Consider the following 23,749-nt stretch of genomic DNA (forward strand, 5'->3'; position numbering starts at 1 on the left):
GCGTCAACACCAAGTGAAGAGGAAACAGCCGCCATTACCGTCCATCAGGGGTGGAGCAGGTGAATAAATGCAGGGATCTGTGCAGGTGGTGTAATTACTGAGTGCTTTCAGACTGAGCCGCAGGTACTCACTGTAGGAGCAGCCGAACACCTCCACTCTCAGGCCCATCCAGCCGCTGGGGTTCCAGTCGAGAGGGACGAACCGCAGGAAGCGCGTCCTCAACGGGTGGGACAGCTTGTTCTGGACCACGGCCTCCGAGTTCACGTTCCCGACAAACCTCTGCGGGACCAGAGAGGAAGAACATCAGGACCCACTGAGCTGTGATGTGAGGGTAATGGAGACATGGCTGCCTGTCTGCTGAATGCTTCAAACACAAGCAGCACGAAAATCTCCCTCCTTCAGGAGCACAGACAGCACTGTGCTGACAGGGCAATATCCTCCTCCCTCCTTCAACACTCTGTTTGATGCAAAGCGATAAGAATCATGGCGTGATGTAGAAATATGAGAATATCCGCTCTAATGTCTCCATGTGAGACGCAGGAGAAATGGCCGCTGAGGCGACCCGGGGCCAAATCAGGGCTCTCATATTGTGTTTTTCTCCCCGCAGAGCTACAAACACAAACCTCTGTGAGATGTCATCCTTCTCCCCCCCCCCCCCGACCTCCAGTCTGCACCAGACAACACCAGAGGACAGAAACAGGGAAACAGAGTGAAGGATGGAGGCTGAAACAGAGACAAACAACCTCTCCCATCAAATGACTGATTACCCGCTCAGCCAGAGCTGATTCTGGGCAGGTGACGCATCAGATCAATAAGCACCAAAAAGATAGATCTTTGACAGCAGAGCTCCGGGCTTTTGTGAATAGTTCGACACAGTCAGACAGGAAGAATCATTCAGCTCGCTTTTGGCAACAACAGAAGGCGGCGAGCAGCAGCACAAAGCGGCGAGCGTCCAAAGCAGCAGAGCCGAGGCGTCATTACAGCAGGAGCAGGCTGGCTGCTGGATAATCAGAGCAGCAGCCACAGCGTTCAGGCTGATTTATGCCACCACTTTCCCCGTTTTGAGCTCTCACAGGGTACAGCCTGGTGGCCGAGTCTTCCTACAGAAGGCTTATTAAAACATGCACAATAAGTCACATCAGCACAGGAGGGATTAACTAATGGCACTAAAGTTTCCTCGTGTGGTTAAAGCACAAATATTACCTCAGCTCTGCAGTGCAAAGCTACCAGAGGAAAGGAAAGTGTGACAGAAAGATGTACGGCGCGTGTTTACAACATGTTTCCACGCCGCCGTGCACACGCCGCCGTGCACACGCCGCCGTGCACGTCACACCGGCTGCAGCTGTAACATTAATTTAACAGACAGTTTCACTACTCAGCACCCAATAGCTGTACATTACAGCCTCTGGAAGACTTTAAGTACATTCAAATCAAATATGCATGAGCAACAATAAGTGAAAAGGGAATGGTGAGGAGAAAGAGGCCGGCTGAGTAATAATTTACGAGTAAAAAATGGTGAAAAATGATTATGTTAGTGCAGATTGACCGTATTCGACTGGAAACAAAAGCAGTCTGAGAGCAGATTCTGCTGCAGCCCTTATCAGGTGGAAGAGGCTGCAGCTGTCCTCACATACAGATCAAAATCCTGCCACATCCACTGAAACCCAGGAAGTAATTTGACCCCGCCCACTTCCATCCTGGGAGGGCGATGACGGTGGAAACTGTACACGGCACGATGATGTCACCACCTGAAAGCCTCGAGCTCAGCTGAAATACAGACGAGACGAGCAAATAGGAGCATTTCAGCTGTGGCTGAATTAGAAATGACCGTGATGTGGGTTAGTAAGTGAATATCCCAATCTGAAAAAGAAAGTGCACCCTCTGTCACTCTTTTACAGATTACAGCATGATGAGGAACCCTCGGGTTAGGGATGAGGAACCCTCGGGTCAGGGACGAGGAACCCTCGGGTCAGGGATGAGGAACCCTCAGATCAGGGATGAGGAACCCTCGGGTCAGGGATGAGGAACCCTCGGGTCAGGGATGAGGAACCCTCGGGTCAGGGATGAGAAACCCTCGGGTCAGGGATGAGAAGCCCTCGGGTCGGGGATGAGGAACCCTCGGGTCGGGGATGAGAAACCCTCGGGTCAGGGATGAGAAGCCCTCGGGTCAGGGATGAGGAACCCTCGGGTCGGGGATGAGGAACCCTCGGGTCAGGGATGAGAAGCCCTCGGGTCGGGGACGAGGAACCCTCGGGTCAGGGATGAGGAACCCTCGGGTCAGGGACGAGAAACCCTCGGGTCAGGGACGAGGAACCCTCGGGTCGGGGATGAGGAACCCTCGGGTCGGGGATGAGGAACCCTCGGGTCGGGGATGAGGAACCCTCGGGTCAGGGATGAGGAACCCTCGGGTCGGGGATGAGGAACCCTCGGGTCGGGGATGAGGAACCCTCGGGTCAGGGATGAGAAACCCTCGGGTCAGGGACGAGGAACCCTCGGGTCGGGGATGAGGAACCCTCGGGTCGGGGATGAGGAACCCTCGGGTCGGGGATGAGGAACCCTCGGGTCAGGGATGAGGAACCCTCGGGTCGGGGATGAGGAACCCTCGGGTCGGGGATGAGGAACCCTCGGGTCAGGGATGAGAAGCCCTCGGGTCGGGGACGAGGAACCCTCGGGTCAGGAATGAGGAACCCTCGGGTCAGGGATGAGGAACCCTCGGGTCAGGGATGAGGAACCCTCGGGTCGGGGACGGGGAACCCTCGGGTCAGGGATGAGGAACCCTCGGGTCGGGGATGAGGAACCCTCGGGTCAGGGATGAGAAGCCCTCGGGTCGGGGACGAGGAACCCTCGGGTCAGGAATGAGGAACCCTCGGGTCAGGGATGAGGAACCCTCGGGTCAGGGATGAGGAACCCTCGGGTCGGGGACGGGGAACCCTCGGGTCAGGGATGAGGAACCCTCGGGTCGGGGACGAGGAACCCTCGGGTCAGGAATGAGGAACCCTCGGGTCAGGGATGAGGAACCCTCGGGTCGGGGACGGGGAACCCTCGGGTCAGGGATGAGGAACCCTCGGGTCAGGGATGAGAAACCCTCAGGTCAGGGATGAGGAACCCTCGGGTCAGGGATGAGGAACCCTCGGGTCAGGGATGAGAAGCCCTCGGGTCGGGGATGAGGAACCCTCGGGTCAGGGATGAGAAACCCTCAGGTCAGGGATGAGGAACCCTCGGGTCAGGGATGAGAAACCCTCAGGTCAGGGATGAGGAACCCTCGGGTCAGGGATGAGAAACCCTCAGGTCAGGGATGAGGAACCCTCGGGTCAGGGATGAGGAACCCTCGGGTCAGGGATGAGAAGCCCTCGGGTCGGGGATGAGGAACCCTCGGGTCAGGGATGAGGAACCCTCGGGTCAGGGATGAGAAACCCTCAGGTCAGGGATGAGGAACCCTCGGGTCAGGGACGAGGAACCCTCAGGTCCTCATCAGCAGGTGTTAAAACTCTGTAAATCCAACCTGAGATGAACAGCAACACCTGATGTGTCTCACTGGGTCATCAGAACAGGAGCTAAGAATAAAGGAGGTGAAACCAGGTGACGCTCACAGGAAATAGTCTTATTCTGTCTCAGATTCTGAACAGTCTCTCAGATTCTTAACAGTCTCTGGATGCCAGACGTAACTCCGTTAAGCTGCAGATGAATAACGAGGTGAAGGAGAAACTGATTAGACTCTGATTGTGGACGGTTTGATCGGTTCTGTCAGTCAGAATCCAGAGACAGAAATGAAACAATCAAAACTGATGAAAGGAACCTGTGTCATTCCCGGCCACAGAACTTTATTCATGAGCTGGATTCTCTCTCTGAGGCTTCTGAGTTCAGGGTAAAGGTGCTCCTGCAGAATCCAGACATGCTCTCACTGCCTCTACGCTCCTTTGGTGCTTTGCACGCTCCGATGCACGTCAGCACGAGTCATTCGGGTTCAGCAGAACTCCCACAGCGGGTCCCACGCCGTGACGTTTGTGCTCCTCGCTCGGTGGAAAGTGTTGCAGCACCCTGTGTCCCAGCTGGGAGATGAGGTCTGCTCTAAGAACGGAGGCCTGAGGCTGCAGGAGCCGTCCACCGGGCCGGAGGAGCCAGCTCGCTCCCTATCCACCAACACAGCCACTTCATTATTTCTATTTATGTTGCTGTCACCGTGGAAGTCTCCCTCCCTGTTAATTAAGACTCTTTACGCTTCCTCTCCCGTGATGAGCTCCCTCGTGTCAGTTTTCCTCTTTGTTGCAAACAGAGCAGGCACATACGTTTATTTTAATCAATCCACTGGGGAAAGTCTTGCTGCTGGCGCTGAAGACGCTCCAGTATGTTGTAGTAGGCTGCTGGAAAGTTAAACAGCCTGAGGGAAGTCAGAGTTAAGAGGAAGCCACGAGCACGTAACCTCGCCAGGAGCGAACATACTGTAGTGATTGCGTGTTGTCAGTCAGCTGAAGCCTCCCGACTCAGTTCAGGCCCAGATGTTCCTCCAGTGTCTGAGGATGCAACAGAAGAGTTATTCTGTGGATTTAGCATCAACTGAGTGCTTGTTTCTTTTCTTTCTGCAGGATTCTGCAGCCTTCACAGCCGACTGCTGATCCTGGACATTAACTCCGGTGAGCTCAGTCCTGCTGATGGGGGGTCATGCTCCATAGGTTTCATTGACCGATGAGCATCATTATGTCCTGTTATTCTCACAATATTGTCTGGAGACCATTATGAAGGATACTCACTGCACCTTTCACAAACTGGATTTTTACATGAGTAATTTTAAAGGTTTGCGTTCAGACTAAAAACGGAACATTTAATTTAGATCATTTCACTCTAATTGTTTCAGTTTTTGGAGCGCCGACAATGATGAAAAGGGTGAAATATTCCTTTAAATTCCCAACTCACATCTGTGCACTTCTGTAAATGTGAAGGTTTGTATTTCTGAGGCATCTGTGGGTATGTGTCTTTGTCCAGTTAAACTTTGTTGAAGGATGGACTCTTCAGCTCATAACAAACCGACTGGTTACAAAGAAGATCAATTAGACTGATTACTGCGGGAATAAATCAGGTTACAGGAGGTGGATTTCATTTCTGCTTCTGTTGGTCATCGACCCTGGATGACCACGGGTGGGAAAACTAAACAAAGAAAGGAGGTTGGTTAAGGTTAAAGGGGAACTCCGGTGTTTTTAAACCTTATTTCTGGCATGAAATACGTTCATCTGCTCACAGAGAACAGTTTGGTGAAAGTCGGCGTCCTTCGGAAGATATTTAGATAACTGGAGATCCATATAACGGAGTGAACGGGGCTTAGAGCCTCTAAATAAGGCATTATCTGTCTTTATTTCACCAATACTTTAAGAAGAATGAATGAATGAACGTGTGCTATAGCTCTGTTAGCTCATAGCTCTGTTAGCTCATAGCTGCTGTTAGCTCATAGCTGCTGTTAGCTCATAGCTCTGTTAGCTCATAGCTGCTGTTAGCTCATAGCTGCTGTTAGCTCATAGCTCTGTTAGCTCATAGCTGCTGTTATGTGGCTACTTGCAGCTATAGGAGAGCTAACGGAGGGATTTCTACACAGGCACTCTACTGGGACCACTTCATCCACACGCCCCCCTGCAGCACAGTTTATTTACTCCGGTAAGAACGTCCATCTTACTCAAAGTCGTCGTTCACGTCGTCAAAATCTGATAAATATCCTGCCATGTTGCACAAAACTATCAGCAGCAAACTCTGTGTGAAGTTAGCCGACTGTCACAGAGCACGGAGTGAATAAACTGTGCTGCAGGGGGGCGTGTGGATGAAGTGGTCCCAGTAGAGTGCCTGTGTAGAAATCCCTCCGTTAGCTCTCCTATAGCTGCAAGTAGCCACATAACAGCAGCTATGAGCTAACAGCAGCTATGAGCTAACAGAGCTATGAGCTAACAGCAGCTATGAGCTAACAGCAGCTATGAGCTAACAGAGCTATGAGCTAACAGCAGCTATGAGCTAACAGAGCTATGAGCTAACAGCAGCTATGAGCTAACAGAGCTATAGCACACGTTCATTCATTCATTCTTCTTAAAGTATTGGTGAAATAAAGACAGATAATGCCTTATTTAGAGGCTGCATCCTCTAAGCCCCGTTCACTCCGTTATATGGATCTCCAGTTATCTAAATATCTTCAGAAGGACGCCGACTTTCACCAAACTGTTCTCAGTGAGCAGATGAACGTATTTCATGCCAGAAATAAGGTTTAAAAACACCGGAGTTCCCCTTTAAAGTTAAGGTTTTTAATAAAATCATGCAGTATTCAGCATCTGTATTTTATATCAAAACTTCTTCTGCCAAAGTTTAGTTAGTTTGCAAAGTTGCACAAAAGATGAAGGAGCCATATTTAATGAAACACGGATCAGAGCTTTTAGTTTTTATCATATCCTTTAATTCTTTTGAACTGGCTCAATGGGTTATTTATTTCTCTTTGTGTTGATCCCTTCCAATCAGACCCACAGCTGCTTCCTTTCTTCCCTTCAGCCGTCACTCCTCCACCTGTTTTTAATTAGCACAGCTGCCTCCATCACCTCTGCTGCGCCCTTTATTAGTCCTGACCCGCCGCTCATGTCTGCTGGGTTCGATGCTTTACATCACTGAGTGTTTTCTGGGTTTCGTCCCTTGAATGTGTTGGAGCCGGTTCAGACATCAGTGCCCTCTGAACTCCAAAAAGCCTCCAGAACACTTCAGAACACCCCCTCAGGTCCACTTCCTCACTTAAAACCTTCATATTCTTTTTAAAAACTTAAATATTACAGTGAAGTCAGCTGTTCCATCAACTGGTCACATGACCCTCCTCTGCTCACCGGGCTGCCGGCTGCCTGGTCGATCAGAACCAGCCTACAGAGAGACTTCTGGGTCTGCAGCAGCTGTTGGACCTCTGTGTTCCTCTCAGGAACCTGGTCTGGTTCTGCCATCCCTTCTGGTGGCCGGTTCCAGAACTTCTTGAGAGAGGCCTCCTCTCCTAACTCCTCTGGCTCCCACTGCCTTTGTTCTGTTCAACCTGCTCCACTTTCTCTACCTCCTGCTTCCAGCTGAAAGTGTTATTCTTCCCTTGAAAGTCACTTTGGATAAAACGTTCTGCTAAATGAGGAGTGGAATTAGTCCAGAACCAGAAACTTCTCTGACTTTAACCTTGTTGGTTACTTTACTCTGCATTAAACAGCTGGACTCTGCAGTAAAACGTCACGTTCGACATGTTCCGGAGGCAGATTTCATCTGTTTTCAGGATCTGACTTTAAATATCGTTTCATTTCTCCCCTTTTTCAGAGATGTTCTGTTGGACCACCTGCTGGCTTTCACAGCACATGCTCATGTAAGGCCACAGCACCCATTCCTGTCCTGAGCTGCTTTATCTCTTCTCCAACATCTTTTATAGATGATGGAGAGGCTCAGTGGAGTTCTGTGGTGTCCAGTCCATGTTCCCCGGACCGCTCTGTCACAGTCTGAGCCTGATGAATCCTTACGCTAGCACCTTGGAGTTTTCCCATCAGGGTCCAGCTCACTCAGGACATCCAGCTGCTTCAACCTGACCGACCCCAGATCAGAACTGCAATCAGGCCCAATCTTTGCCCCCAAGCCTACAGAACAGAACCTTTTCAATTACTAAGTGGTTTTCTTACGCAGTTTATCCCAAATACATTAAATTCCCTTCAGTACTGAACCGTTTTTCTTCTTTGGTTGATCCTTTCAGGCGTTACTGCTGCGGTGGACAGTTTCAGTTTGCAGGAGGCTGAACTTCCACGAGCACAGGATGCGTGCTCAACAGATCGAGGAGCTGCATCAGTTGAACAAGCTGAAATCACTGCAGTAGTTTTCTAATCTCCTGTTTTTCCTTTTCTACATTTGTTTTTCAGGTCTTTGACCATATATCCAGAGGATGAAAGGATGCAATCGTTTTTTGACAAAGAATAAATTCCCAATGTGAGCTAATTTAGCTTTAAAACAGAGGGAAGCTGCACAGAGATGAGTTTTTATAATTCTGCACCTCCACATACAGTCACAGGAACCCGGAAAAGCTGCACTTTTTTATGCATTAATCATAAAAATATTTCCACACTTTCACAAAACTTCTTTTCTCCGTGAGATTATTTAAACAGCTGAACATGGACAATGAAAGGACCTTCGGAGAACTTTGGATTACGTCTTACAAAAGGAGAAAATGTAGGGATGAGTTTAGATGAAAACTGCGTCCTTTGAGTTTAATTTCAATCTATCCTACTCGTTTTGACTTCTCACTCCAAAAAAACCAACTCTGAGGCCCATGAAGCCAATGAAACATGCAGCTGGCTGACGCTACAAAGCCTTTATTGAGCCATCATCCTTCAGACATGGTGACCAAAGGGTAGTTTAAATTTCCTGTGAGCCCCGGCTGTGCAACATTAGTCCAGTCTGAAGTGCTTTTACCGCAGTGTTGGAAGAAGAAAGAAAATTAGGAGCAGAAAATGAGTCTTTAGCGCTCATGCAAACACATTTGAATCCTCGTTAGATCCCCATCTACCTGAACAGCTAACATGCAGGAAAATTAATGTTTAAATATTCCCCTTAAGGAGGAGAATTTGTTTCACACATTTATTCTCTGCTGCATTAAAAAGAGATTTTTAAATAAGGCTTTGCAAGGATAATGAAGGATAATATGGACTCCCTGCTGGAATACGTTCCTCTTCCCACCTTTGAATATTTGCTGCTAATGAACTCTGGAGGAGATCGCAAATATCATACAGAGATGTAGGTTAAAGCAGGATTTAAAACTGGGGCACTGCCGTGTTTAAAGAGTTTACTTTAAACGTAGCATCAAGAACAAACCTGTTTGTTGTTTCAGGCAGAAAAGCTCTGAAAGCTTCGTCTCAGAGGGGAAAACCGCCCGTCCGTCCACGGAAACCGGAGAGTCACAGGATCGGATGGCAGCAACGCTCACAGAAAAACAACCAAAACTAGGATTCTGTCGTGTTTCAACCTCGAACAGGAGAGGCAAAGAGGCAAAGAGCCAAAGAGCCAAAGAGGCAAAGAGGCAAAGAGGCAAAGAGCCAAAGAGGCAAAGAGCCAAAGAGGCAAAGAGCCAAAGAGCCAAAGAGGCAAAGAGGCAAAGAGCCAAAGAGGCAAAGAGGCAAAGAGCCAAAGAGCCAAAGAGCCAAAGAGGCAAAGAGGCAAAGAGGCCAAGAGCCAAAGAGCCAAAGAGCCAAAGAGGCAAAGAGGCAAAGAGGCCAAGAGCCAAAGAGCCAAAGAGCCAAAGAGGCAAAGAGCCAAAGAGGCCAAGAGCCAAAGAGGCCAAGAGCCAAAGAGGCAAAGAGGCAAAGAGGCAAAGAGGCAAAGAGGCAAAGAGGCAAAGAGCCAAAGAGCCAAAGAGGCAAAGAGCCAAAGAGGCAAAGAGGCAAAGAGGCAAAGAGCCAAAGAGGCAAAGAGCCAAAGAGGCAAAGAGCCAAAGAGGCAAAGAGGCAAAGAGGCAAAGAGGCCAAGAGCCAAAGAGGCAAAGAGCCAAAGAGCCAAAGAGGCAAAGAGCCAAAGAGGCAAAGAGCCAAAGAGCCAAAGAGCCAAAGAGGCAAAGAGGCAAAGAGGCAAAGAGGCAAAGAGCCAAAGAGCCAAAGCCAGCAGACATCAGAGGGCTTCTCCACAGCCAGGCTTGCACTGTGATGGAGGTTCACATCTGCCTCTGTTTTCACCCGGTTCTCCTCTTCAGGTTCCAAAGCTGCCATTAAAAGTTTTAATGCGTGTTTGAGTGGAGACGTATGAAGATCATAAAAATCATGTTGCTGCAGTTACTATCAGAGCGGGCTGCGATCAGAAAGCTGTTCGTAACCTTAATGTCTTCCTGCTGTTTATGTCGAGCTCTGACACGTTTAACTTCGTACTCCACATGTGGATTCAGCTGAAAATCAGCTGAAAATCATCTCATTCTCAGAGAAATGACTGAAAACTGCTTTATTCCTGCACTCTGAATTAGATCCAGTATCTGCAGCTTAGAACCAACAAACATGCAGGATCCATCCTGATTCAGGAGCTCAATGTAAGAAGCAGCGTTTATCTGTCCAAGCTCAGGCCGATGCCTGTGATTTTAGTTTAGTTCCATCTGATCTGAATCTGACCGACAGACTTTAACTCCGGTGAAAGTTAAAGTGACAGCTTATTTATTGCTTCTTAGCTCTCAGGAGAGGAGGAAGCACCTGGAGGTTTAAGTGGTGGCGTGCAGGTGTGCTAATCAGAACAGGTGAGATGAGCGCCAGCTGGAGACGGGGAAAATGTTCCGAAATAACTGAGACAACAACCCAAACAAAGCCGGCGTTTCAGCCGATGACATCATCAGCCAACAAAAACCTGCAGGTGTGCTCACTCTGGTCTGCACAGCCAAGACTCACGTGCACTAAAGTGCACACCAGCCATGCCCAACCAGTTCTAAACCCAACAAAAATGAGGAGGATCTGCTCCTGAAGCAGCTGAAACGCAGCAGATAGTTGGATCTTAGCTTTAAAACGAAGCACAAATAAACGAGGCAGCGAAATGGTTTTTCTGCTGCTATTCAAAGAAACTGATACCTGCTCAGTACCAAAGTCTGCTTCTCTTAACCTGCTCTTCCTGCAAGAATTCAAGTATTTTAATTGACTTTAAGGATTTCCAGACGAATGAAAAAAGGTTCTCAGAAAAATCAATTGACTTAAAAAAACAAGGTCGACGTGGAAGCATCAAAAATAAATTAACTGCACGGGTTCTGCCTCATTTTTTACTTCACTTTCACAAGGTAGAATGATCAATGATCCAAAAATAGAGTGACTGAAACTGTAGGGAGAAGGTGTCTCACACCATTAGAAAAATCATCTATTTCCTCTGGATAACAAAGCGTGTTGTGTTGGGCAACAACAACACGCCCCCCAGGCCCACGCCAGGTAAACAACTCCAGGACCTGCTCCCACAGCAGCAACAACACCAGGAAAAGAGATGACATCACGGGAAACATCACTACCTCTGTTTTCACGGCACATCTCTCGTCCCTGAGCTGGAGGAGGCGGCCCTGCAGGTGGCGCCCTTATCACCTATAGATGGAAACCGATGCAGAACAGCGAACACAGCAGCTCCGATTACAACACACAGTGTCCGGTAAGGATATGTCTGCACTGATATCTGCTGTGTTAAGGTAGAAAGAGCAGAAAAAAGAGCAGTAACAAAATGGAGGAAAAGGAGGAAGTTTAAAGCATTTCTTCCTTTAACCATCAGGGGAAATGTGAGATCTCTGGTGGATAAAATGGACGAGCTTGGAGCCCTGATGAGGACAGAGCAGGAATATCAGGCAGAGACCTGGCTGCAGGAACAACTCTAACAGCTCTCTGCTCAGCTTTAAGACTATCCGGGCAGACAGAGACTGCAGACAGAGCGCTAACAGTAAAGGAGGAGGATCACAGAGCTGGTTAACAACAGATGGTGGAATCCTGGACCTGGCTGCAGGAACAACTCTAACAGCTCTCTGCTCAGCTTTAAGACTATCCGGGCAGACAGAGACTGCAGACAGAGCACTAACAGTAAAGGAGGAGGATCGCAGAGCTGGTTAACAGCAGATGGTGGAATCCTGGACCTGGCTGCAGGAACAACTCTAACAGCTCTCTGCTCAGCTTTAAGACTATCCGGGCAGACAGAGACTGCAGACAGAGCGCTAACAGTAAAGGAGGAGGATCGCAGAGCTGGTTAACAACAGATGGTGGAATCCTGGACCTGGCTGCAGGAACAACTCTAACAGCTCTCTGCTCAGCTTTAAGACTATCCGGACAGACAGAGACTGCAGACAGAGCGCTAACAGTAAAGGAGGAGGATCACAGAGCTGGTTAACAACAGATGGTGGAATCCTGGACCTGGCTGCAGGAACAACTCTAACAGCTCTCTGCTCAGCTTTAAGACTATCCGGGCAGACAGAGACTGCAGACAGAGCGCTAACAGTAAAGGAGGAGGATCACAGAGCTGGTTAGCAACAGATGGTGGAATCCTGGACCTGGCTGCAGGAACAACTCTAACAGCTCTCTGCTCAGCTTTAAGACTATCCGGGCAGACAGAGACTGCAGACAGAGCGCTAACAGTAAAGGAGGAGGATCACAGAGCTGACGCTGTGTGTGACGTCATCAGCTGAGTTGTTGCTAAGCTACAGAAACAGCAGCCCAGCCCACTGATGGAGACCTCTGAAGGTTTCTACCTTCCTCTCTGCTGCACTTCAGCTGATTTATATTTGATTCTTTTCTCTGTAACAGCAGCTGATCTTTAATAATAATTAATGAAGCAGGGAAATCATTTCCCTTCAGGGATTAATACAGTTTTATTGAACTGAATCAGTAATCTGTTTCATTGTTAAAACCTCCTCCTTTAATTTATTCCATATTGTTTTCCTCTGCTGTGAAACACTTTTGAACAACGCCACACAAATACATTATTGTTGTGTTCACAGTTATAAATATCTTAAGCCGCGCTGGAAATCTGACTTTAAAAACACACAAATAATCAGCTTTTATTTGATCCTCACAGTTGCAGTTGGCTTGTTAGCAGCGCTGTGCAGCAGCATTTGTATAATTTTTCCATGGAGCTCATTTGGCTCAGCTTCTGCTCGGAGAGGCTGAGAGAGCTTGCAGTAATGTCTGCAGCCGCTGCTCTCTCATTAGTTCCCCTCGGCTCAGTTTCTGACAGTGAGCCATCACCTTTGAGCTTCCAGACGGATGTGAGGTGGAATCTGCCAAAAAGGTCTTGGAGAAAGCTGAAGTCAGCTTAGGTTTGAGTTTCATTAGAGACTGCAGACAAACCGGCTGCTAATCACTGCCATTCATCCTCCGTCTGAAGAAGAGTGGGGAGTGTCTGAGCAGTAGAAATGAAGGCCATCCGTGTCTGATTTAAAGGCTCGCTGAGTTGTAGGTGGTTCTGAAAGACGACAGCGCTGCGTCCCTCCATGAGTGCAGCTTGAATGGGAACATTACAAAGGATGTTAGCATCTATAAAGGGTAAGAGCAGCAGGTCACGCCGCTGATGTTTACACAGATTCCTCCTCCTGTCTCTGCACAGCAGCTTCATTTCCTCTCTCAGACATAATGATCTGAGAGCTGACGGCATGAGGAGGAAGTTCAGCAGAACTCTATCACTGCTAACATTTCATATTACTCACAGGGACTGTGTTCTTCTGCCTGTTTGACCGCTGATAAAGAATGCACTTAAGGTCTTATTTAGATCAATTTATTCATCTGTAAAAACCAGTTTGTGTTCCAGATGCAGCAAACATCAGGATCAGCGCAGCTGCTGCCTTTAGTGTCTTTCTCTACATTTAAATTAAACAGCTTTTCTCCACCATCAGCCATCTTCTCAAACCACAACCCCCTCCATTACACTGCAGCAGAACAGTGCAATGCTTTCATGGACTTTTTCACCTCCAAGACTGCACTCTTCCTGGTCCCCTCACCCAAACTGTTCCCCCAACATCTGCATCCCCCCAACCCCTGAGCTCCTTTCCCCTGGTCCCTTCAGAAGATACCATCAAGAAGATGAAACCCACCACCTGTGCCCTGGATCCCAACCTCCCTGGTAAAAAACCCTGATCACCCCTGTTATAAACCATTCTCTCCAAACTGACCAAGTCACCTCCATTTTGAAGACAGCCATTATCAGACCATCAGACCATCTCAAACTACAGGCCCATCTCCAGTCTCCCCTTCATATCTAAAGTACTTAAGAAAGCAGTTTAAGCCATCTTCAGAACCATCTAAAACTCAGTAACATCTATGAAAAATTCCAGTCTGGTTTCCGGCCCACAGCACAGAGACGGCTCTTGTAAAAGTCCCAAATGACCTCCTGATGTCATCAGACTCCGCCCCCTCCTCATTCTCCTGGACCTATCTGCTGCATTTGACCCTGTCGCCCATCTTATTAAACCGGCTCCACGCCACCACTGGACTCACTGACCCATTCATATCTCACAAACCGGACAGAATACATCTCCATGGGCCACTCCACCCACACAGTCACCTGCGGTGTTCCCCAGGGGTCAGTTCTTGGTCCCATCCTCTACCTCTCTCCCCTTGTTCAGGCCATCAGCCATCATGGTCTAAGCTCTAACTCACTGCTGCAGCCCCCCCCTCATCATCGCCATCCTCCCTGTCTCAACTCACCACCTGTCTGGAGGAGATAAAGACATGTTTGGGGTACAACTTCCTCCAACTAAACAGCTCTAAAACCGAAGCCATCCTGGTTGGCACTCCTCACCAAACCAAATAACCAGCATCATCTTTTCTGGCTCCAACATCCGTCTCTCATCATCAGTCACAAATCTTGGCGTAAAAATGGACCCCCAACTCACCTTTAATTCCCATATCAACCTTCTCTGCAAGACCTCCTTTCATCACCTCCGAAACATCTCCAAACTCCCATTCTCTCCCTCTCAGATGCTGAGAAGCCCTTCCATGCCTTTATCTCCTCCAGACTGGACTATTATAATTTACTTCTCATCAGGATCCATAATAAGAGCCTTCAGAGGCTCCAACACGTCCAAAACTCTGCAGCCAGGATCCTGATGAGCACATCCTCCACCTACTCCACCGGCTTCCTGTCTCCACCAGGATTGAGTACAAACTTTCCCTCCTCACACACCAATGCCTCTAAGGATATGCCCCCCCCACCTCAAAGAACTCCTCCATCTACTAAAAACAACCCGTTTCTCTCGCTCCACTCTCTTAAATTTCCTCCACCCACCCAGAATCAAGCCCCCGACACCCTGAGGACACCACAACCCACCGACTCTTTTAAAAGGGGCCTAAAGACATTTCTTTTTACCACGTTTTTTTACTTTCATACTGAACTTGTTTGTATTTCTTCTTTTTTAAACTTTGAGATCTTTCCATTTAAAGGGCACGACAAATAAAATGTATTATTTATGATTATTGCTCTATAACTATCACCTGTATCTTTGGAAGGTTTGTGAGAAGCAAACCAACGTTTGTGGAAAAAAGGAAGCTTGTTATTGCCCGTGGATATGGGGGATATACATTTAAGGGTTAAACGCTCCATTTTCTGCCTGTCAGCAGCTAATAAACAGATGACCCAGACAAGGCCGCCGCTGCTGACCAGTTAAATCAGTCGTTTGGCCGGTTCTGGAGATTATCAGACATGCAAATAAAGCTGAACGCCCTGCACAAACGTGTCAGTCGACGCTGATAATGAGCAGGTTGACGCATTGTCCTAAAGGGCTGCTGCTCAGTCACAAATACATTTAACTTTGGATCTGGGATAGTTTTATGTCCCCGTTTCCCTGGCTGAGCCGGGTCCTTGAGATAAAACTGAACACAGTCTGTGCTCCAGTGATGCAGGACCACAGCCTTCAGCCTGCATCTGTGTGAGAACCTTCTTATTTTAGCCTCCTGCTGTCTGATTCCTACATTCAAATGCATTTCAGATAATCCATTTTTAAATAGGTGAGGAGAGATAAATAATTCAGAACGGCACAGAACTCCACATATTGTTCACCCTCCCGTGTCTACGTTCCTTTAATTCAAAGACAATGAAAAAAAGATCACTTTGCAGCAGTGACACGCCAGTGGGCAACTACACACTCTGCTAATTGGACTGCCAAGTAGAAAAACACTCTGAAATACAATTTAACATCCTGTTGGCAGCCTTTGACATAACTAGGGCAAACACAATAAAGAATTAATGACAAGTGCCAGCATGGGGCTTTTTTCTTAGCCTCTGCATCCATGAACAGGCCGTTGGGAGTTTACACGGAGGACAAAAAGATGCAGCATAATAATTGTGTTGACACCAGACACTTCCTACACCTTGGAAGGTGTTGGAGAAAGTGAGAGGATGTTATCAGACACTGACCTGCCATGTCATGAATACTGCAGAAGGCCCGCGGAGCGTAAAGAAGAGAGATGCTATCTCATGTGACAGAAGGCTGAACAGAATTCTTACTATCAGTTTATAATCAGAGTCAGAAAATCAGGACCCTCCAAGAACTGATGCAAATATGCAAAGATAGCGGCGCCACATCGTATTGATTTTAGCTTTTAACAAGAAACAAAAGCTAAAATTCAGAAGCAGAAGTTTGTAAAGAACTAGGTCCAACCTCACCGATTCCATAAGACTTTTGGTCATAATGCATAATGCTGCTGCATTTTACAGTTAGAAAAAGACTGAACAAGGATGGCTTGTTTGGAAGGGCTGCAGGAGAAAGCCTCTTCTCTCTAAAAAGAACATGGCAGCACAGCTTAGGTTTGCAAAGCTGCATCTGAACAAAGCTCAAGACTTCTGGAACAATGTCCTTTGGACAGACCAGAGCAAAGTGGAGATGTTTGGTCCTAATGCACAGCAGCACGTTTGGAGGAAACCAAACACAGCATATCAGCACAAACACCTCATACCAGCTGTCAAGCACGGTGGTGGAGGGCTGATGATCTGGGCTGGTTCTGCAGCCACAGGACCTGGGCACCTTGCAGTCATTGAGTCCACCATGAACTCCTCTGGATACCAAAGTATTCTAGAGTCAGATGTGAGGCCATCTGTCCCACAGCTAAGCTGGGCTGAAACTGGCTCATCAACAGGACAAAGATCCCAAACACAGCAGCAGATCTACAGCAGAATGTGTGAAAAAGAAAAGAATCAAGGTGCTGCAATGGTCCAGTCAGAGTCCAGACCTCATCAGGGGTTCACTTAGTTTCTCTCACTGCTGCTGAAGCTGCTGGATCAGGGGTTCACTTAGTTTCTCACTCACTGTTGCTGAAGCTGCTGGATCAGGGGTTCACTTAGTTTTACACTCACTGCTGCTACAAGCTGCTGGATCAGGGGTTCACTTAGTTTTACACTCACTGTTGCTGAAGCTGCTGCTGCAAGCTGGATTTACTGAATTTCAACACCTGGTGAAAACCTGATAATATTCTTTATGTGCTGATATATGTATGTAATTTATATATATATATATATAAACCCTCAGAACTGAAGGAGGGTGTACTTATTTCCTTGACGTGCTGCCTCTCTGGGAGCGGTGCAAACAGCTGGCCTTCAGACACACATTCTCCCTGCAGACCCACAGCCTGACATTTCCACACTCCTGTTTCTGTACGGATTACACAAACAGTCGTGACCTTTTAAACCCAGCTCCCTGCGCCTCCTGCTGCAGAGTTTATGCTAATTTATTCTAATCAGCTGCACAGCTCCACACGTCTGAACACACACAGAAACTGTTTTGACCTTCTTTTCTAACCCTCGACAAAAAGCAGTCATTTTACACTAACCTCCTCCTGCCAGCTGGGCCCAAAGCCCTGCTTCAGCCTTAGCTTCAGCTTTAGCTTCAGACCGAGCTTCAGACTTAGCTTCAGACTTAGCTTCAGACCGAGCTTCAGACCGAGTTTCAGACTTAGCTTCAGACCGAGCTTCAGACCGAGTTTCAGACTTAGCTTCAGACTTAGCTTCAGCTTTAGCTTCAGACCGAGCTTCAGACTTAGCTTCAGACTTAGCTTCAGACCGAGCTTCAGACCGAGTTTCAGACTTAGCTTCAGACCGAGCTTCAGACCGAGCTTCAGACCGAGTTTCAGACTTAGCTTCAGACTTAGCTTCAGCTTTAGCTTCAGACCGAGCTTCAGACCGAGCTTCAGACCGAGCTTCAGACCGAGCTTCAGACCGAGCTTCAGCCTTAGCTTCAGACCGAGCTTCAGACCGAGTTTCAGACTTAGCTTCAGACTTAGCTTCAGACTTAGCTTCAGACCGAGCTTCAGCCTTAGCTTCAGACCGAGCTTCAGACCGAGTTTCAGACTTAGCTTCAGACTTAGCTTCAGACTTAGCTTCAGACTTAGCTTCAGACCGAGCTTCAGACCGAGCTTCAGACCGAGTTTCAGACCTAGCTTCAGACTTAGCTTCAGACTTAGCTTCAGACCGAGCTTCAGACCGAGCTTCAGACCGAGCTTCAGACCGAGCTTCAGACCGAGCTTCAGACTTAGCTTCAGACTTAGCTTCAAGCCGAGCTTCAGACCGAGCTTCAGACCGAGCTTCAGACCGAGCTTCAGACTTAGCTTCAGACCGAGCTTCAGACCGAGCTTCAGACTTAGCTTCAGACTTAGCTTCAGACCGAGCTTCAGACTTAGCTTCAGACTTAGCTTCAGACCGAGCTTCAGACCGAGCTTCAAACTTAGCTTCAGACCGAGCTTCAGACCGAGCTTCAGACTTAGCTTCAGCCTTAGCTTCAGACCGAGCTTCAGGCCGAGCTTCAGACCGAGCTTCAGACCGAGCTTCAAACTTAGCTTCAGACCGAGCTTCAGACCGAGCTTCAGACTTAGCTTCAGCCTTAGCTTCAGACCGAGCTTCACAGCTAAAACTGCATTTCCTGCTTTCAAAAGGAAAACAGTGATGGAGCCCTCCTGTTCCAGAGGCCTGACTACCGTCACCCTGCAGCGTGGCTCACCTCCACTCCATCCTCCTGCCTGTACTGCTTCCAGATGCGTCCGGTGTCACTGTGCAGCAGCAGGTAGCTGCTGACCCAGTCCCAGCTGTCGTACCGCCCCTGCGTGGCCACAGCCGTCACCTCCATCTGCTCCCGGAGGTCCACCTGCAGCCAGGGGTCTTGGTCCGTCACCATGGGAGACCAGCCTCCTGCTCCTGTAGGGGGGCAGAGATTAAATCACATGAGAGGTGTCAGCTGGAAGTGGGTGTGGTGATAAGGTCCAGACCTGCTGAGTCAGCAGCTTTATTCTACCTCAGAGGCTTCAGGGATCAGGGAGTCTAAACTAACGATAAAAATGATCTTCTGAGCTTTTTTAAATCTTTTCCTTGACCGGGAGGGAAATGTCATGGAGGCAGAGCTCTTCAGACGATGGGCATCGACAGTGATGCTGATCTGTTTCATGCTGTTTGAACATCAAACATCCAGCAGAAACGAGACTTTTACAGCTTTTAGCTGGAAAGAAGAAGAGGCTCCACCAGCTGGATGAAGTTCACCTCACGGGACAGCTTCCCTGAAGGAGGCTCCAGCTTCCCTGAAGGATGCTCCAGCCTTCCCTTTGCTCCAGGAGCTCCTTTCCTCTCCATTCAGAGCCTTCCAGCGGTCCAAACTCAGGTTCTTGTGGGTCATTTCACTCACTTCAGTAAAACTGCTCCCGGAGGAGCCTGATGATCACAGCACAGGTGGAGTCGGTTCCTTTTTCCTTGTTATTGTCCAGCAGGGAATGTTTCTGCTGCCATCCGTGACACTTTTTTTTTCACTTCTTGTATTTCTGAAGCCATTTGATTTGCTAATGATCATGAGGCTGTTCTGGGGGCCCCCGGGGGCAGCATCTCCATGGCGACAGCCCTGAACCGCCTGTGATGCAGTGAACTTTCTGCAGCCAGAAGGAAGTGTTTCAGCATTCATTTCACTCCAGTCTGACGCTAAATTCTCACAGCTAAAGCAACAGAGCTGCGTCCAAAAGAATCGGGACGCTGTGAGACACGGAAATGAAACGTATGCAGAGGAGACGATGACCTCGCCCCCCTACACCTGAGCAGCCGTTTCATCTGCCATCATTAACAGAAACCAGTGACTCCAGCCAAAACTGGTGAAAATATGGAGCCCAAAATAGCGGATAAATCCCTCTGTCCAGGTGAAATAAGCCTCTGTGGGGTCAGGTTGCTTCCCCTGTCCGCCGAGGTCCTTTCAGCCATAAACAATCCTTTTTTCAGGGGAGGAGAAGCTGGAAAATCACTCGGCCGCCTCGCTGTAAACAAAGAGCTGAGAGGCAGGACGCAGGCTGAGGCTCCGGTTAGAATATCAACTCAGAGCTGCATCTCCACGCAGAAAGCAGTCGTGTTCTTCTAATGAAGCGTAGTTTGACTCAGGAAGAGCTGTTCCCCGGTGGGTTTTTCATCCTGCTGCACATCGTCACCTCCATTTTCCCACACTCAGCTCGACTTTAACCCTGTCCTCGCAGCTCTGGCCTGCTGGTCTTCTTCCTGCTACCTTTGATCCAATCGGTCTGATCCCGTTCTTTAAAACTCTTTGTTCCGCTGAATCTCCCTCAGGTTTCCCACAGAGGAGCTCCAACAGAAGTCCTCTGCCACCGTCTCACTCTATCCTTTTCCCTTCCTTCACCCACGCCTCTGCTCCGCTGGGATGAGACGTCAGAGCGGCTAAAATAAACTTATTCATCAAGGAGTTTGAATCAAATTGAGCTCCCTTGATTGAGACATTGGGACCTCTAAGCTGGTCTGAGGTCTGACCTCTGACCTCAGAGGAGAGGAGCCATCGCAGCACAAAGTGCATGTGACGGGAGGCAGGTGCACACGGGATGCTAATGAGCACATCTGTCTGTGAAGGTGTTTATTTCAGCGACACAGAACACATTCTGCTTTCCTGTGAGGAAACAAAAGCTCCAACAGAGGAAACAAACTGTTGAGGAGCTGAAAACATGTCACTTAAAAACTCCAAAGAAGAGCTGATGCAAGATGTGGTAAACAAGCCCCCGTCCCAACTCTTCTGAAAGCTGAGGACGAGCAGATAACTTCCCGTGAACTCACCGTCTCTTCTGTTGAGCTTGGCGTTAAACGCAGCATAACCAGCCGAGGACTGCGAGGAGCTGTGAAAGGAGGAGTCTGGCAGCGCTGACACCAGAGGACCATTGCAATTATCTGAAAAGACAAGAAATACATGCTGTTATTCTCAGGTGTTCAAAGTGGCTGGATTTGCTCAGCAGGCAGTAACAATAGCAAAGCATCCCGGAGTAGTTACACTTTGAGGTTCAAAGTGCTTCCCTACCTGTCAGCGGTGGAATCTGAAAGCAGAAAACGGGTAAATAACAGCTCCGAGACTCCTCCAACAGTCTATTAACCCCTGCAGCGACCCTTAAAAACTGCTGCAGAGACGCTGCGGCTCCTGAGCCGTTTGTGTTCTTTCTAATCCCACACTGTGAGATTACATCACGTCCTACAGGCAGCCGCAGATTAAGGACCCAGTCATCTAAAACTGTCAGCTTCATCTTGGTCTGACCCCCTGCTCTTCAGCAACCTCCTGCAGTGTTTGAGCTGGGTCTGAGGCCCTAATGAAAACTGGCACCAGCCTGATTACAATTATCCGTCAGTTCGCTCCCTTTGTGAGGCCCGGGCCTCGGTTTCTCGGGACAGATTCTGGTCACATCTGGAGCTGCAATTGGCCGTCCATCTGGGCAATAAGAGCTCAGCAGAAGTGACAGCATGAGTTGTTTTCTCTCTGGGTGTCCCGCTGAATTCCAACTGACCCGATTTGACTGCTCTTAGATCTCTTGCCAAGAGATTTTTCTAATCCTGATTTCAAGTGTGACTAAAGTGGATCAAGCTGCTTTGTCCAGGCCTGAAATTACGGCTGAGCAGCAGTGCGGTTGCAGATGTTCATCGGGGAAATGGGAGCACTGGCACGGCATCTTAACGCACCACAACAAGCGCTCGGTTATTATGCAAGAAGTGTTGTCCTAATCTATCAAGTCTCCTTGATCCTGTGTTTGCTTCCCTCAGAGTGACTCTTAATTCAGCTCACCTTCCTTTCACTCCGCACCCTCCTGTTCTTGAGCACTCCTTCTCTTTGATGTGAGTGTGCACCTCAAAGCTCAGCCAATTGGTTTGTTCCTTCATTCAGTCCACTTTACAAAAATCAGACCTCGGCGGCTTTGAAGATAAGAAACCAGGCAACAACACTGTGCTGTTCTGAGCCCTGCTCAGACTGGCAGGTGCTGAGAGAGCAGGGAGACTTTGTCCATGCAGATGATGCTGTTGTTGTTTACAGATGTGTTCTCGGGCCAGATGCCCGGCTGTCAGTCAGGACGACTTATGGACACAAGATGATTTGTCTGCAAAGCTGCTCCTAGGCCCGTGGGATAACTGGAAATCCTCTGAAGCTGACTTCAGATCAGTGCGCGAGCCTCAGGGTCTTGAATTTTATATTTTATAGCCAAATGAAGGCAGACCTGCATCTGAATGCAGCAACAAAGTGCCAGCAGAGTGGGAACACTTAATCTCTCTTGAAATCAAAAACACATCAGCTGCTGGAGACTGAGAGCTCCCAGCTGCAGTTACACAAGTGATGGATTTCTGCTGAAGATGTGTCATGTTGACACTCCTGAGCTTAAAGCACACTTAAGGTTACATCACGACTGTCAGGGAGATTTATGAAATGTAGAACGATGGTGCATGGAGTCAGAAGCGTGTTTGGTTCTGCTTTAAAAGTCTAATTCGTTCATTCAACAGTTTCGTTAAACAATAAGATTAGCAACTGTTTACTGTCCCGAAGCTATTTGTGCAGTTTCTCTTCGAGAATGAACCTTTAACTCAAATTAAATGCTAAATTACCTTTACTCGCCTCCCACAGAGTTCAGACTTTAAGATCACTGAGAATCTTTGGGATGTGCTGGAGTCTGAGTCTCCCATCGTCACCACAAGGCTAAAAGCTAAAGGTTAAATGCTTCAGGCTAAAGGTTAAAAGCTAAAGGTTAAAAGCTAAAAGTTAAAGGCTAAAAGCTAAAGGTTAAAGGCTAAAAGTTAAAGGCTAAAGGTTAAAGGTTAAATGCTAAAAGTTAAAGGCTAAATTTTAAAGGCTACAGGCTAAAGGCTAAATTTTAAAGGCTACAGGCTAAAGGCTAAAAGCTAAAGGCTACAGGCTAAAGGTTAAAGGCTAAAAGCTGAAGGTTAAAGGCTAAAGGTTAAATGCTACAGGCTAAAGGTTAAAGGCTGAAAGTTAAAGGCTAAAGGTTAAAGGCTACAGGCTAAAGGCTAAAGGCTAAAAGCTACAGGCTAAAAGCTAAAGGTTGAAGGCTAAAGGCTAAAAGTTAAAGGCTACAGGCTAAAGACTAAAAGCTAAAGGTTAAAGGTTAAAGGCTTAAGGCTAAAAGTTAAAGGTTAAAGGCTACAGGCTAAAAGTTAAAGGCTAAAAGTTTAAAGCTAAAGTTTAAAGGTTAATGGCTAAAGACTAATGGCTAAAGGTTAAAGGCTAAAGGCGTTAAAAGAGTTAGAAAAGAGCTATATAAGTACAGTCCATTTACCATTTAGCAGTTTCAACCACCTCCTCGGATGTTTTCTTTGCTGGATGCAAACCAATAACCAGCGTCCAAACAGAGACTTCACAGCCACATGCAAACAGTCTTCGTTCTACAGCAGTAATCTGATTACTCTGAGGTGCTACAGCGGGTTGTTTTTGCAGGTTCACATTAAATTTAAATGTCCTACATCGACAGATGACTGTTTCGTTTCAACAAATCTGTGATTTATGCAGAAAAACATCATGATGTGACAAAAGTTGTATTCATTTCCATTTTCAGACAGAACCTGAACTACAGGCTGAGAGACGCTCATCTCACACCGACTCCAGCAGAAAGCACAGACTGGTGCATCATTTTGAGCTGCAGCTAAAGTATTCAGCTATTAATGATTAAAACACACACATTCGCAGCCCCAACAAAGCACAACAGCAGAGTAAATGATTTGAAGTGTGAGATCCTCCAAAAAGCGTCAAAATCAAAGCAGGATAAATGTGCGCGTGGGGATTATTTTCCAGCTGAGTCGGACTTTCAGAGATCATTTATCAGAGACTCTTTGTGCTTTTTAATGATTCTACACAATGTGTTGGCTCACGCTAATCGGCCCCCCTGAGGCCGGGCCCCGCCCTTCGGTTCATTAAAGTTTATCCAGACCCGGCGTCCGCGCCGCAGACGGCAGAAACGAGTCCACGTGCCGCTACAGCTATAATTCAAGCAGATGCTTTCAGGGTTTCATTTATGGAAGA

The 23,749-nt window shown here is 47.9% G+C and overlaps 1 protein-coding gene across 1 annotated transcript in view; it reads right to left on the reverse strand.

The window, feature by feature from the left end:
- The window catches only part of cntnap5a (contactin associated protein family member 5a), a 119,987-nt gene that overhangs the window by 78,918 nt on the left and 17,320 nt on the right, over positions 1-23,749 (reverse strand). The window contains exons 2-4 of the mRNA XM_072397587.1: positions 20,521-20,631; positions 18,434-18,627; positions 132-279 (exon numbers count right to left, since the gene is read on the reverse strand). Of these exons, the coding sequence (XP_072253688.1) occupies positions 132-279; positions 18,434-18,627; positions 20,521-20,631 (453 nt within the window). The remainder of the gene's footprint in view (positions 1-131; positions 280-18,433; positions 18,628-20,520; positions 20,632-23,749) is intronic.

The sequence above is a fragment of the Leuresthes tenuis genome, unplaced genomic scaffold (genome assembly GCF_036924035.1).
Source record: "Leuresthes tenuis unplaced genomic scaffold, fLeuTen1.0.hap1 SCAF_12, whole genome shotgun sequence".
NCBI lineage: Eukaryota > Metazoa > Chordata > Actinopteri > Atheriniformes > Atherinopsidae > Leuresthes > Leuresthes tenuis.